Genomic DNA, 14,690 nt, shown 5'->3' on the forward strand with positions numbered 1-14,690 from the left:
GGTCCGGACCAAACAGCTCTCTGTACCGTTGCTTTCTTGAGTTCAGCTGGGCGTCGTCACTAACCGCTCTATCGTCCGCGGCTTATTGACCATCACGTCAGGGTCACCGCTTGTGGCAACTGAGGCATGGGCTTTGCAAGGATGGTGAAGCAAAGATCTTTATTGTTAGTCAGTTACAGCTTTATACTCTGTACACATGCTGCTAAAAGCTTTATTATTGGTCAAACTCTACTACCCACGCACCCAGTTGCTGTTCACTATAGGCTACTCTCTGCTGTTCACCCTGTTTCCTTATCTTCCAGAGGTGAGATCACATTCCTCCTTTGTCTCTGTTTCATCCGGGTTTCATCTCATACTCCCTCAAAGTTATTTACTTCTTTGCTGTAGGATCACAGCTGCACATTGTCAGGGTCAAACCCACTGTCTCTGTCCTCTATAGGCACTGTGTATATTTGACACTTCAAATAACTCATAGGTCTATGCAAAGTGTAATGACAGCTTAAACAAGCATCTAGCTCTTCTAAACCAAATTACTACTAAATGTCAGTTCTACATTTCAATAACAGAGGTGATCAACTTGCATCCAAATTGAACTTTTGAGTCTGTGAAAGCTTCAGTTTAAGATTTTAGTTTGGATTAATTAAAAAATGGAGGATTCAAGCTACTTCATATCTAGACACGTTGGTTGCTTTTGTATTTAATAAAAATAGCTTCCCCAGTTAGAAAATAGGTGCAGGGAGGGGGCAGGTGGCTTTCCTCAATACTATAGGAATAATTTTCTAGAGAAGCCCCTCAATAGGAATAGTGATGACAAGAAGTTTAACTGATTTCAAGAGGCGGCTACTCCTTACATTTTATTAAACTGGGGACGCCCATAGTGGAGGGCTGGCTTCTATAATCTATAAAGTCATTTTTCCTAGGTTAAAAATATTTCACCCTCTACAAAGGTAAATATAAAAACCTACAGAAACCACTGATTTCAGCAGGATTTGGATGAGTCACCAGAAGATACCTGACTGAATGCTACTATGTCACTTACTTTTTTCTCTCATCTAACTCCCTCCGTATATTCAAGATCACCTTCCTTGATGCTTGAGTCATTTATCCACTGCACCGTGAACATGTATTTAATTAGAAACAAAAGCCCACCATTTCTTTTATTCTTATTAAATGAAGTATAGAGGCTATTCTTCAACACAGATAATGAATTATCCCATTTTGGATACACATCAGCTCTATCTGAGCTTTTCACTTGCTTTCTTCTATTATACTATGACAGACACCATAGCACTTATGTTACAGAAAGTTTTTTGTTTGCAAACTTCCATAACTTCAACTTGCTTTGTTCTATTCACTCAGGAGCAATGGAAGAGTAACTGAAGGTTTTCATCCTCTCTTTCCCACAAGGGAAAGTCTGGCCTCACCCTTGATGTCTGGACAACAACAGTTTAGGAGATTTTAGACTGACTACTGATGAGCAACTTGCCATGGGTGCCACCCAGAACATGAGAGTCCATTCTCAAGTGGGAAAGCAGGAAGAAAATCTGAAATTACTCTCTTTTTTTATTTCTAGCCGAATGCCCAGAGATGAGCGCAGAAGGAAACAAGCCAAGTGAAATCCTGGACTTCCTGAAGGAAGTGAGGATTTTGGCAGGTACAACACTTTGGAAAGGATTTCATACACCATCATTTGGAAATTCATATTTGAACACCCAGGCAAGCTACTGCTGCAAGGTCTTAACCATCTTTGCTCTTACCAAAAATAAAATTGCACCTTTTTAAAATAATAAAAAATGCTAAATACTACCCCCTTTTTAATGTTGTTTCATTATTGCTTTTTTTTGCTCGCAGACAACATTTTTCTTTTAATCTATTTTGGAAATGTATTTTTCTTACTGTGACTCTGCTTTCACTGAATGGCATCTTTCTGTGTACATACTCAGCATATATATACACACTGGCTTGGACAAGACTGTTTCCTTTAGTGCTTTCTAAAAACTCATAGATCTTGTGCAGAATATGCTTTCAGTCCAAAATACTGTTATAGAATGGAATTCCCTTGCTTTTTTCCCCCCATTTCTTTCATTTCCCTTTTCTAACTGTCCTTCTATATCTTTGGACATTTTTATGAGCACAGAATTCTCAGTGACTTTAACAGGAGTCTGGCATGAATAGGGGTAAAAAGATAAGAGCCAAAACAGCTTTCTAACCTTTTTCTACCTTTTATTGTAGCTTGTAGGTATTGGATATTCATTGGATGTTGTTATGTGAGCTTTTAAGATTACTAGCCATTAGCTGTCACTTCAGATATTTCATAGTGTTTCTTTTCCTCTCAGAAATCTAATTTTTCCTGTCTGTTGAGCTTCCTGTCCTGCTATTTGTATAGGTTTGCTTAACTATTTATCTTTTTCTTGCAATTAGTGGGTTTAGGAAAAAAATAATCTGTTTTCCAATAATAATAATTCCAATAATATTCATTGTCAAATGAGATCTGCAGTAATTCTCTCTCTTTCACTTTATACAAACACATATGCGCGCGCACACACACACACATATATATGTAAAAACAGCTTCTTTGGCAAAGCAGCAGCAGGACCTATGGCAATCAGTAAGAGTAGTTCCACCCAGTGTCTAATGAAAAGGTAGAAAAAAACCCACAACCCAGACCTAAACAGATGTTTGTCTTAATGTCTTAGCAATTCTGAGCTGTCCGTGCTAATTTCTTTGTGATATGGAGGAATATAACAATTCAATTCACATCAATAATTTATTTTATTTCTGAAATTTAATACACTCATTTTTAAAAGTAAATTTAAAAAGATTTTAAAAAGAGAGATGTTAAATCGCATCTTTCTATTTCAGTTCATTTATCACTGTCATAGAGAGGAAGGTTTACCTCTCTCACTATGAAGAAGCAAATTGTTACCAATTCCTATTTTAGACCTTGAAACTGTGATAAGATATCCCAATTGTACAACGGAACCTAAATAAACTCTCTGATTACTTTCAGAACATGCTGTATGACTAGTCTGACTTCTTGTGGTAAACATGGGAATATTCATTTGTTTATTGGCATAATGAAACTATCAAGCAAGTAGATGAAATATCCAAAAGACAGCAACAGCAGCGTCCTTGCCGAGTTCTACAAATAAATAGGCTATCAGCAGTAGATATATTAAAATTGGGATTGGTGACTGATATATGTATGAAACAAATGCAATCATTTCCCCATACAGAACACAACAATCACATATTTTAGGTTACCAAGATTTTTAAAAGATCGATAATCTTGCATGATCAGAGTAGATGAAATGTTGACTTCTAAATAAAACATGCAGATTTACACATTTCTTAAGAATCTTTCAGGGTAAACTAGATCCTGAGATCTTTATCTTCTGTTAAAGAGGACACTTAAAATTATTTTAAAGCAAATATTAAAGACATGGCATGAACAGAGAAGGAAGGATGAAAGCTAAGCATATCTAAATCTTTAACCATTTCACAAAACATATATTCTGACAGTACATTTGTGCAGGACTCTACACAGTGAAAAGAACATAGGTTCCCTTAGATTTTCATTTTATAAGATCCATGCCATTCAGATGTGTTTGAAAACACAGGCAAAATAGGACCACTGAGAAACAATTATGACACCATGTTTTTCCAAACAAACATTGGAAGAACTGAAGCTCTGTTAAACAGCATGTTCATTCTTAAAACTAAAAGCTTCCCTTTTTGGTCTCAGGTGCTCAAGAGAACTGATTGCAACAGAGAGCGTTAGAGAAAATATATCATGCTGGACACAACAGCTTGAGAGGTGAGGCTGCTGCCACTCCATGTCCCTAGGTCCAAACAGTAGCAAGGCTGAAAATGCATTCCCAGCAGGGACACGCACAGAGCACACATATGCACCACATATATACATACATACACAGCTGGCCACACAGATCACTGACAGACGCTCAGAGCACTCGCATGAACAGAGACAGCACCAACAGCCTCATTCTACTCATAGCTGGCCCCTGGATCCCAGTCTCCCCAGCTGCCGGCATCTGGATATATGAGCCCCCGAGGCCACAGCCTTGCTCCAATTGCTGGTACAGACCATTGTGTGTGCACGCATGTGCACACACACACACATACACAAAGCTGGCCAGGACTTCCCAGGTCCCAATAGCCGACCCTTCCCAATGCTCTTACCCTTAGAGATACACAGGCTCTCTCACACCCAGACCTGGACCTTAGAGACTCACTCACCCACTTGCTCCCAGTCCACCTACTCCCCAACTAATCCGGCTTGATCTTCACTAGTGATCACACTCACTCACACAGCTGCACTTGCTCCAGTTGCTGGCACCACAGATACACGGGCCTTCCGACTCATGGTCTGACTCCAGTTGCTGCACCCACACCCCCATACACCACCCACACCCCACCCAGAATAGCGAGCCCTCAGCCAGAAAAGAGTTAGAAAGGCATTTAATAAGAAGATAGGACAGACTGTGCTGATCAGGCACAGGGCATAGCCAGACAAGTGTACTGACCAGCAAACTATTTACACACAACTGGCCCTTTTTATCCCCTTACCCCTCTATTTGTCCACACTTGTTCCTCCCCAAAATCACCTAAACCACTCCCTTGTCCTGCCTTTGGTTCCTCCCCTAAACATCCCATAGTAAGTCCTGTGCAATCCCATCCCAAACTGCTTTTCCCCTGCATCTCATAAAAAGTCCCACCCCTAGGCAGCAACCTCCCTGAGTCTTGAAAAGGTGATCTGGGGAGCTGCTCCCGATGACTCATCTCGTCATGATGGGTTTCATGCCTGGACAATGGGTCTGATGGCTCTGCTGGGACAGCCCTGGGATGGCCCGGAGAAGGTGTTCATTGCTCAGGAGTCCTTGATTTGGGTTCCTGTTCAGTATTTTGTGCCCCTGTGCTCCTCTGGACTTGTGCAGATGGGCCTTTGATTGACTGATGGCCCCTGTGATGGGACTGGGAGTAGCCCGGCAGGGTATTATTTGGGCTCCCCCTCTTGCCATTGCCTCTCTGAGCTCCTTTGTGAGTGTGCAGATGAGCTTTGATCGCATAACTTAACAGAGAGCATCCAAATACAATTGAATATAATTTTTAAATCATGATGCTGTATGTCATATATACTCATATTTCTGGGTGCTTTTTCTAAAATAATCTATGCTGTATAAACATACTCAAGAGATTTAAATATTTTGGTCACTCAGAATAATCTACCTATATTTTAGAACCATGATGGTTACTACATTAGTGAGGGTTGTTTGACTGCATATGCGCAATATGCACTTGCTTTAAAAGGTACACTTTGGTTAAAAATTAAGTAAATTAAATTTTATAGCAGAGCATATTAAAAAACCCCTTAGCTATTCACATTACCTCATCTAAATTACTTGAAATGCAAACCATTCACGTATGCAGAGTTTCAAAGGAAACTGAACTAAATGCTGTGCAAGTTCTAGAAATTATACAGATGTAGGCTTTTATCCTAGAAAGGCTTAATGGTTTTTTGTTTCTTTAATATCTGGGAGAAGTTAAAGTTGTAAAGACACCTTCCATGCTATTAAAGTGCAATACTACAGCTGAATTTTCAATCTGCATAGACAGTGCCTCCTGACTGAAAAAAAGAAACTTCTCTTATAAACTCAGATAGTTAACAAGAATGACATATCTATAAAGTAAATAACTTTTTTCACAACTCTTTCCTTAAAGAATCTTTCCTTAAATAAATGCAGAAAAAAGACTATCTGGTTCAGACATTGCTCTGTCTAAGGGAGTTGCCATAATGAAATATTCAGTGAGAATTTGGGAGAGAAAGGAAGGTGAAGAGGCAAAATGGTAGCAGGTAACAAACTTAAAGATTGCTGTGGAAGAGTTTCAGGAAAATGGATCCAGACAAAAACTCAATTACTTAATGAAAACAATCCTGTTTCACTGTTAAAGCTGATATAATGCTGTAATTGCTGCATGAACCTTTGTCCTAGCGTATAAAGAAACTAGCTTTTAGTTGCAGGGTCGGCTGTATCCTTGGGGCCAGCTATTGTTTAGGCTTTGTAGTTCTTGTATGTAGATACTAACCATCTAAGGAAGTGTTTACCTTAGTCAAGGAATGTGTGAAGTGATAAGAGAGGGTCTGCAGCAGAAAAACCAGGCCGAGCTGGTTCTGCGGTTTGTGAAGAAGTGCCAAGTAAGGGATATGTGCAAGAACTTAGAGGATCCTGGGGCAAACAACGGGATGAAGAGGGGTGAAGAGGAAGTAACGACCACCAGACCGTCAAGCCGACCACCTAGAGGCATAACTGCGCAGGTGTAAAAGGACATTATAATATTAATGAAGGTCCCAGGAAGACTCATACATATGCAGATAATTCCTGGAAATGTAATGAATACGTATAGCTATGTGACATAAAATGGGACCTGCAAAATAGTTCGGGATGCACGTTAGGCGGAGCGATCCCCCGTGCATCCGGTGCCGCAATAAATAATGCCTGCTTCTTAATACTACATTGGTGTTAAGGAGTTTTATTCCCGATTTTCGGTGACAAAGCTTCTGGTGACCCATTGGAATAAGTCCCTAACCTATAAATCACCTTGTATTGCATCCTCAGGTGGTAATCTAAAACCCTACGAAACTTCCAGTGAATGTTTCTTCCTTTTTTAGTTCAGAAAAAGAGTGGCCAAAAGAAACTCTCCCCTTTATTATAGGTCTGAAAATATCAGAAATAGCTATATGTAATGAAATGACAAAGGATGGCCTTCGAGCGGTTAGCTCTTGCTAACCTGCGGGCCCTGGAAGGCAGTGGGCCCTGGGCCCTGGGCTCTCCCGAGTTTTGACCTCTCTGATGGCTTGTGGGCACGGCCTGAGGCCGCAGCCCAGCCCAGTTCCGATCTGTGCTGGGCGTCGGCCGCGGCAGGCCCCGGGAGCCGCCTCCTCCCCGGGGCCGCGGCGAAGGACTCGGAGCGGGGGCGCTGCTGTTTTGCACGTCTGCGGGAAGCGGCGGGGCGTCGCTGGACAGCCCCGGAGCGCAGCGCAGCGTCCATGTTCTGGAGACGGCGCAGATGTGTGCCCAGCGTCGGGGCCGGGAAGACCCGTCGTAGCGGCCCCTTCCTCGCAGAGGGCGATCCCGGAAGCGAGTTCAGCGAGCGTTCTCCCCGCCCACCTTGGACCCACCCGGGTCTCTGAGGCGTGGGTCACCCCGGCGGCGGGGCGGGGGGCGAGGGTAACCCTTACCTGCGGGAGCGGTGAGAGACGGGATCCCCGCGCGGGAGGGGGCAGGGCGGATGGGGGATCTCTCCGCCGCCTCACGCCGCAGCCGGTCTCCCCCGACGAGATGCTCCTTGTTTTGGTCCGCCCGACCAATCGGACTCAGCGGCTGGATTCTACGGAAGCCGGGATGGGCCCTTCGTGGCGGCAGCAGGACTCTTCCCTGCCGACCGTAACGCATTGCGCAGGGTGCACCACCACCACCACCACCTGGTCCTCCTGCGGCTTTAACGTCTCTGACATGCAAACACCATTGCAGTTTCAGACGGGCTTCTGCTCCGAGCAGCAGCAGCAACACGGCCAAGACAAGCAGAGTCTTCTCCAGCAGCAGCAGCAGCAGCAGAACCAGCAGAACCCATGCCTCCAGTGCAACAACTGCTCCTACTATGGAGCCGCTGCGGTAGCAGCGGGGGATAACCTGCCCTCGCTGCTCCGCACTTCTTCGCCCCTCTCGGGCGCCTTCAGGACTCGGTTCTCGCCGCTCTCCATCTCCGCCTCCTCCCGGCAGAGTAGCCAGTTGAATATCAGCGAGCTCACCCCCTCTAGCCATGCCGGCTCGTCCAGAGAGCCCCACCAGTACCCCCAGTACCATCAGTGTCATAGCCTGCAGCAGCAACAAGCAGCCAATCCCAGCAGCAGTGTCAGCAGCGGCAGCACCCACCATCACCGCTACCAGCAGCGTCGGGAGAGCAATCCCTTCGCCGAAATAGCCATGAGCAGCTGCAGGTACAACGGCGGCATCATGCGGCCGCTCAGCAACCTGAGCTCGTCCCGCAGGAACCTGCACGAGCCTGACTCCGAGTCTCAGCCGCTCCAGCCGCCGCTCGCCAGCCCCATAGCCGCTGCCCCGGAGATCGTGGTCTCCAAACCCAAACACAACTCCAATAACCTGGCGCTCTACGGCTCCGGCGGCACGAACAACGGCGGGGGCAAGTCCAGCAAGAAGAACCAGAACATCGGCTACAAGCTGGGGCACCGCCGGGCGCTCTTCGAGAAGCGCAAGCGCCTCAGCGACTACGCGCTCATCTTCGGCATGTTCGGCATCGTAGTCATGGTGATCGAGACAGAGCTGTCCTGGGGCGCCTACACGAAGGTACCTGCTACGCCGTCGGACCGCCTTCGTCTCGCTCTCGGCGTCGTAGACGCAGCCCGACCCACGCCCCCAGCCCCCCCCCCCCCTCCCCCGTGCCCCTGCCGCGGGCTCCGTGCCCGCCTCGGCCCGCGGGCGAGGCCGACTCGCGGGAAGGCGGCTCTGCAGCCAGCTGTACTCTCCTGTCAGCCGAGCCGTTCAAATCCGTGCGGTCTAGCCGCCCCACGCCGCCGTCCTCGAGGAAAGGCGGCTGCCGCCCGGCCCCGACGTCTCTTCATTTCTCTTAGAGCCCAGAGCGGTGGGACTGTTCGGCCCTCGCCCGGCCCTGCCGTGAGGCGTCCCTCGCCCTGAACCCCCGGCACCGCCGTGTGGGGCCCACTGGTCCTCCGCCGTGACACGAGATGCTCCCCCCGCGGTTACGCAACCGTAAGGCGAGGCGACCCTCCCCTCCCCTACCAGTGCGGGCTCTGCTGCTCGCAGTGGGGCTGGGGAGCCCCGGCGGGGCGGGAGCGGTCCCGTGCGTGTGGGTCTCTGACGGACAGTGGTGTCTTTCTGTTGCAGGAGTCTCTGTATTCCCTCGCTCTAAAATGCCTTATTAGCCTCTCCACGATTATCCTGCTTGGGCTCATTATTGTATACCATGCAAGGGAAATTCAGGTAATGTTTCGCTTTATGAATTGCTGAGTGTTTACATATCTGTGGTCACAGAGTCAGTTTTTCTAAAGGCTTTATTGTGGTAAGTACTTTGCACTTCCCGCTGATTCAGAAAACAAAAAAAATCACTTAGTGCTTCCTGAAGTTCAGTGAATGTATTTCATCCTTAGAGAGAAATAAGATAGGCTGCTACATGGACACATTCGTGCTAGGAAGCATTGCCTGTTAGGGACTGTTACCTGCGATTATGCTAGTAGGAGCACTTAGTTCTGAGGTTATAGCACACTTTCTCTATGACATACCTGCTGTTTTCTGTAGCAGATGTAGGGCAACAGTCTTTTGTTTCCCAGTGACTAAATGTCATGCTGTGCATTTTCTCTGGATAGAAGGACTAATTATTAGGAAAGAGACATCAGTAGCTTCTAGGAATGTAATCTTCACTGTGCTGTTTCAGATATTAGCATACGCTAGAAGAATATTTAAAAAGAGGGGGAAACCTTATGTTGGATTTGTTTTATTTAATGGCAAAGAAATGACATCCACTAGGAAATGTGACAGAGGAAAGCTGTCAAGACAGGTAGGGGTAAAGGTAGGGGGAATTTAACGATCAAAGCTATAGAGTAAGTCTAAAAATACTGTCACATGTCCTGGCCCGGGTACTTAGTTCCCATTTCAGTTGTCGTTTTTTTCTTTTTTTTAAATCAAGAAATTACAATTTTACATTTCAGTTAAATTGAGACATAAGAGAGAGTTTTCAGAGTTCTGGAGTGAAAAATACCTTATTTCTAGATACATTACTGGTTTTGCTATGTCTGATTAGAGATACCTTGGGCTACAGGCAGAAATGACAGTTTTCAAGGGCAAGAATGTCTTTTTCAGCAGTACCAATTAACAAAAAAGAGAAATTAAGAACTGTATAGTACCCTTCTTTTATGCTGTAGTTCTAATATGAAAGAGCAACATAGTCTCCTACTTAGGCTACTGTTAAAGAAGTATTGTGTTGCTGAAGACTCTTTGACAAATGGGATCCTGTCCTGCAGTCCTTACATATGAAAAACACTATTTCTGGCTCAGAATCTGGTTTCTTTGCATTAATATCAAAGATGGGCAGCTGTTTAACATTATTGTACTCAATAAACAAGTGTCTGGTGTCAGAGTATCACTATAAACTATTGGAATACTGATGAAGAGGTTTCTTTACCTGTGTAAAAATAAATAAATAAATAAATGTAGTTGCTGCAATGTAGGAGCCTTGTTCTCCAGTGTACCTTGCTATAAGTGGTGCTTGAGGCACTAAGAACAAAGCTGAAAAAACCAAGCTCTGTATTTCAATTGTTCTATGTATTTTCAAGAAACTTTAAATAGAAAACAATACACAAGATAACCAAATAGTCATAGGTTTCTGTATGCATAACCTTACAGTAGGTAGTTACTCCAACATCTGCATATATATTTTTTAGCTAATTAGATACACATTTTCATTCTTTCAGAGATTTGTTATGGATCAGAAAAATCAATCTTTAAAAAAATTCAGTTGTATTTCTGATATTTTTTTTAATTGATCATTTAAAGAACTCCTTCATGTATGAGACTACATGGAAGGAGTTGTGCAATCATGTGACTTAATCAAGGTTGATGTAGTTTTCAACACTGCCTGACAGTATAGAATACAAGCATACCTGTTTGTAAAACAGTAATAGTCTATGGTTCTGTCTGAGAGACACTGTAGGCTGCAGTACTCACGTCAGAGCCTGGAGTAAGCTGCAGCTCCAAGGGGCTCTGCCATTAATCTTGAACATTAAAGGGAAGTTTTATTTTCAAGGACACTATTGGAAGGAAAGGCCATTGTACCACCCTTAGCTGTTAGATATCTGATAGATTTTTAATTTAGGCACGGTATGTTTATATATGCACACTTGACTTTTTAAAAAAATAAGATTAAAAACACACAGAGAAATATTTACATACCTCTACGGTGCTAAATTTACGTTACACCTTAAATCTGAAAGCAAGAAGTATCTTTAAAATACTTTAGCTTAGAAATGTACAGAACCTACTCCAAGTGAAAGAATATACTGCATAAGCCAAATAATGTAACAATTTTAAAATAATTTTTAAAACTTTAATTCAGGCAAATATCTTGCTATGTGCAGTGGAATATTTCTTGAATCAGGTCTGTAGAATCATGTCCATAGATGGTTGATTGTGTCCTGGAGCACCAGCTGTTTGCTGATCTTGTTCAAATTTGATCATTCCTTTCTTATTCTTCTCTGAAAGGTACTTCGACTTTATCAGTAAGTATAGTGTAAATTTTCAGGAATTCATCAAGACAATACATTTTGTTGTACAGAACAGAATGGCAATGTATTTTGCTTGCAGCGTGGCACGTTTCATAGTCTGATAGAAGTGAACTTACCTGAAAGAAAAGCAGATTTTCCTGCAAAACATGAACTAAAATACATTGGGAAATAAGATGAAAGTTTATCAATTAGTAGTGCTTGCATGTTTAATATTTAGAAGTATCTGGTGACATAAAATGTCTTCTAACCAAAATCAGCTGCTGGGTGTTTTTGGTTTTTGGTTTTTTTTCTTTTCTTTTCCAGTAGTCTGTGCCCTTGATTTCTTGGTAGGAAGTCTGAACAGCCATGCTGCAAGCAACTCTATGGTAGTGCCTCACAGTATAGCAGGTGACTAGGTGACTGTAGTCTCTCCATTTAAATGACCTTGCCTATGTGTTCTGTTTCAAAAACAGTCAGCTTGTCAGTTAAACCAAGCTGTGACTTTGCTTGTCTCAGACCTGCTGAACATCTTATTTTAAGGGAGATTTAAAAAGACTTATAGGGATTCTTCACAATAATATTATATGGATGTGAGATGAATGGGCTTTGTTTTGGGGTTTTTTTCCCCTTTTTTTTTCTTTTGTTTATAAGCAGTAGAGGAATAGGAGCACCTTCAGTGTATAAGGGGTGTGTGGGGTGTGTGTGTGTGTGTGTGTGTGTGTCCTCTGCCTTCTTTTCAGAACCGAAGAGAGCTCCACATATTGCGTGTTATGCGGGGAGCCTTTGGCTGGGCTGGGCCTGGCTCAGAGCAACCTGTGCTGAGAGGGGAGGGCAGCGGCCAGCCTCCCCAGCTTCCCTCCCGCAGCACAGTCAGGTGAGTTCTCCTGCTGCCTGACGGCACATGCATAATTTCAGACATGGTTTTAGCCTCGCATTCTAAACCTATTAGCAAAACAGATTCTTTTTATATTCTATGAAACAGCTCTGCATTTGACAAACCAAAACCTCCAGAATGGCATAGCTGCAGTATTTAGACAAGAAAACCTGTTTGGCTGCTGTGCAGTTTTATGAAATATTGGAAGTGTTAAAATGCTTTCTTCAAATAGGTTTTCGGTGATTGCAGCATATTATTTATTCTGTATTGTTAGCTATTAATGTTATTAGTATAACAAGTACAGTTAGTGCTTTTATTATTCTGTATTATTTATTGTTATTATGTAGTATTATTATTTAGTGTATTAGTTATTCGGGAGCTATTATATTTATTAAATGCAACTTAATGTTAAGACTGTAATAGCAATCAAATTAAGCCAGGTAGTTTCAAATGATAATTCTTAGCCTACATTATCATTTCAATAAAAAGAGGATAAACCCACAAACAATACCTCCTTCACCTCCCTCCCTCCCTCTCCCAGGAAAAAAGCCAGGTGAACAACAATAATGATGTTGGAGCAGAGTATGGTGACAACCTCAAATCTGTGTATTCTCCTTTTGGTTCACTGTTGTCATGCTTGTAATGTTGTTAAAAACACTACACTTGGTAGATTATGAAATATTAATTTCTCTCTAAGCTTGTGTGGTTGTCAATTCAATTTGGAAGACTGGTAGGAAAAATGTGACACATTGCTATCCCAGCCTAGAACAGGTATTTCTCCGACTACAGTTTCAGTTTAGAAATACTCTTTGGAAGAGGCAGAGGAGGGAAGAGCTAAGATAGCATCATCCAATTATCATAATAATTTACAATGTATGAATTGCCCATTTCATACATAAACAGTTTGTTACTTGATGATATTTTACATAATTAATAGCAGCATACAACGCAATTAAAATTGTTGTTTCTAGGCGACTTATTGATTCATTCCACATGTCCCTAATGCAATTTGCTGTTAGATTAATAATCAGGTGGAAGTTAAGAAACTTTTTGATAACAGTTCACATGGTAAAGCTACTTTATTTTTCTTTCTACTTTTACTGAGAAAGTAGACCTCTCTGTCTCACTCTTGTACTGCTGGAGATAGAAATGCTTTCATAATGTACAGTTCCTGAACTTTTACTGGCCCTTCCTTATATTACTCAAAACAAATTATTAAAACCAAAATTCTCTAAAGTTGCTAATAAGATGTCTTTAATCCCCTTTCTTGGGTATTCTGTCACAGCCTGGTATTTCTTGAAAGATGGCTATCACAGGGTAGGAGGACCGTGTCCACTGGGATACTCTTGCTTTGGTGCTGGACTACTTAGGGTATCCCTTCTGTAAATAAACATTGCCCTTCTGTTGCAGCACACTCAAAACTAGCCAGCTGCAACAAGGCTTTTACCATCCCATCCCAGGTTAACTTCAATAAGTAGTTCCCGCACCTTGCCCCAACACAGCCACCAATCCCCCACGAGGTTTCTAAAGTTCATCTACTGTCCATGCTGTTTCCTCTTCAGGCCAGTCCACCCTGCTTCTTGCCTCTGTTGCATCCAGATTCTTCTTTCTCCAGGCTCCTCATCCAGGCCCCCTTCTTCTCCCAGGGTCTCTCCTCATCTCTCCTTGATGCAGATGCTCTCACTCATACAGAAAAATGAAAATTGTTGATTTTTGGCAGAAATTAATAGAAATCTTCATTTTTTTGGTATGTGAATTGAGATTTCTAAACACTTATAAATTGGACTGTCATTTTGTGCTCAAGTAGAACTCCTATGGAAAGTCATGCAAACTTCAAAGTTAAGGTTAAGCCATTGTTGTCACAGCAGAGTTCATTTTGAGAATTCAGTCCATCACTTTCCAGGTCTCCAGGGAGAAAGCACCCTCAGTCCCTAGACTGTTCTGATGTGGTGGGAAAATCATGTGATACCAATAGATTCGTAATGAAACATTTTCAGTCTTCATTAACATTATGGAAAATTATCACACATGTGAGCCCAAATATCTTGCTGAAGACTCAAGAGTCTTTTCTCCTTTTCCCTGTCTCCTGAAAACTTGAAGAAATGGAACAGGCAGTACTAGGAAACTGGTACTAGGAAAGTGGGTGTTAATAAATACATTTCTTGACTTATTGTGCAAATAAATTCCATAATGCATGATTCTAATAAACACTGCTTACGGGGCTTTAATTATCTTATTGGAAAGCTCTTCAGAAAAAATCCTGCGTCCTCTAAGAAATATGAAGTTAAACTCCCTTACAGTTTCCTATCACAAGCACTAATGGGTATTCTGCAGGCAAAATTGTTTATATGTATGTAATCCTTTTGCCTTCACTGTGGTGGTACGTGTTTATCTCATTGTCTTTCTTCTGTTGACTCCATGCCAAAAGAAACAAAAGTCTAACTTGCCTTTGCTTAAGTGTGCTGAATCATCAGCTAGGACTGCTGCTGCAAAAACAAATGA

The 14,690-nt window shown here is 42.8% G+C and overlaps 1 protein-coding gene across 3 annotated transcripts in view; it reads left to right on the forward strand.

Annotated features, from left to right (window-relative positions):
* The first annotated feature begins 593 nt into the window (after positions 1-593).
* LOC129734465 (small conductance calcium-activated potassium channel protein 2-like) overlaps positions 594-14,690 on the forward strand; it is a 33,200-nt gene continuing 19,103 nt past the window's right edge. For 2 of the 3 annotated variants that reach the window (XR_008730058.1, XM_055698012.1), the window contains exons 1-2: positions 594-8,384; positions 8,943-9,038. Coding sequence is in view for 1 of the 3 variants with exons in the window: in XM_055698012.1 (XP_055553987.1) it covers positions 6,870-8,384; positions 8,943-9,038 (1,611 nt within the window). In the remaining 2 variants the exon portion in view is untranslated. Of the gene's footprint in view, positions 8,385-8,942; positions 12,189-14,690 lie in introns of all 3 variants that reach the window. The other variant, XR_008730059.1, reaches the window with a different exon arrangement.

Source organism: Falco cherrug, chromosome W (assembly GCF_023634085.1).
Source record: "Falco cherrug isolate bFalChe1 chromosome W, bFalChe1.pri, whole genome shotgun sequence".
Classification (NCBI taxonomy): Eukaryota; Metazoa; Chordata; class Aves; order Falconiformes; family Falconidae; genus Falco; species Falco cherrug.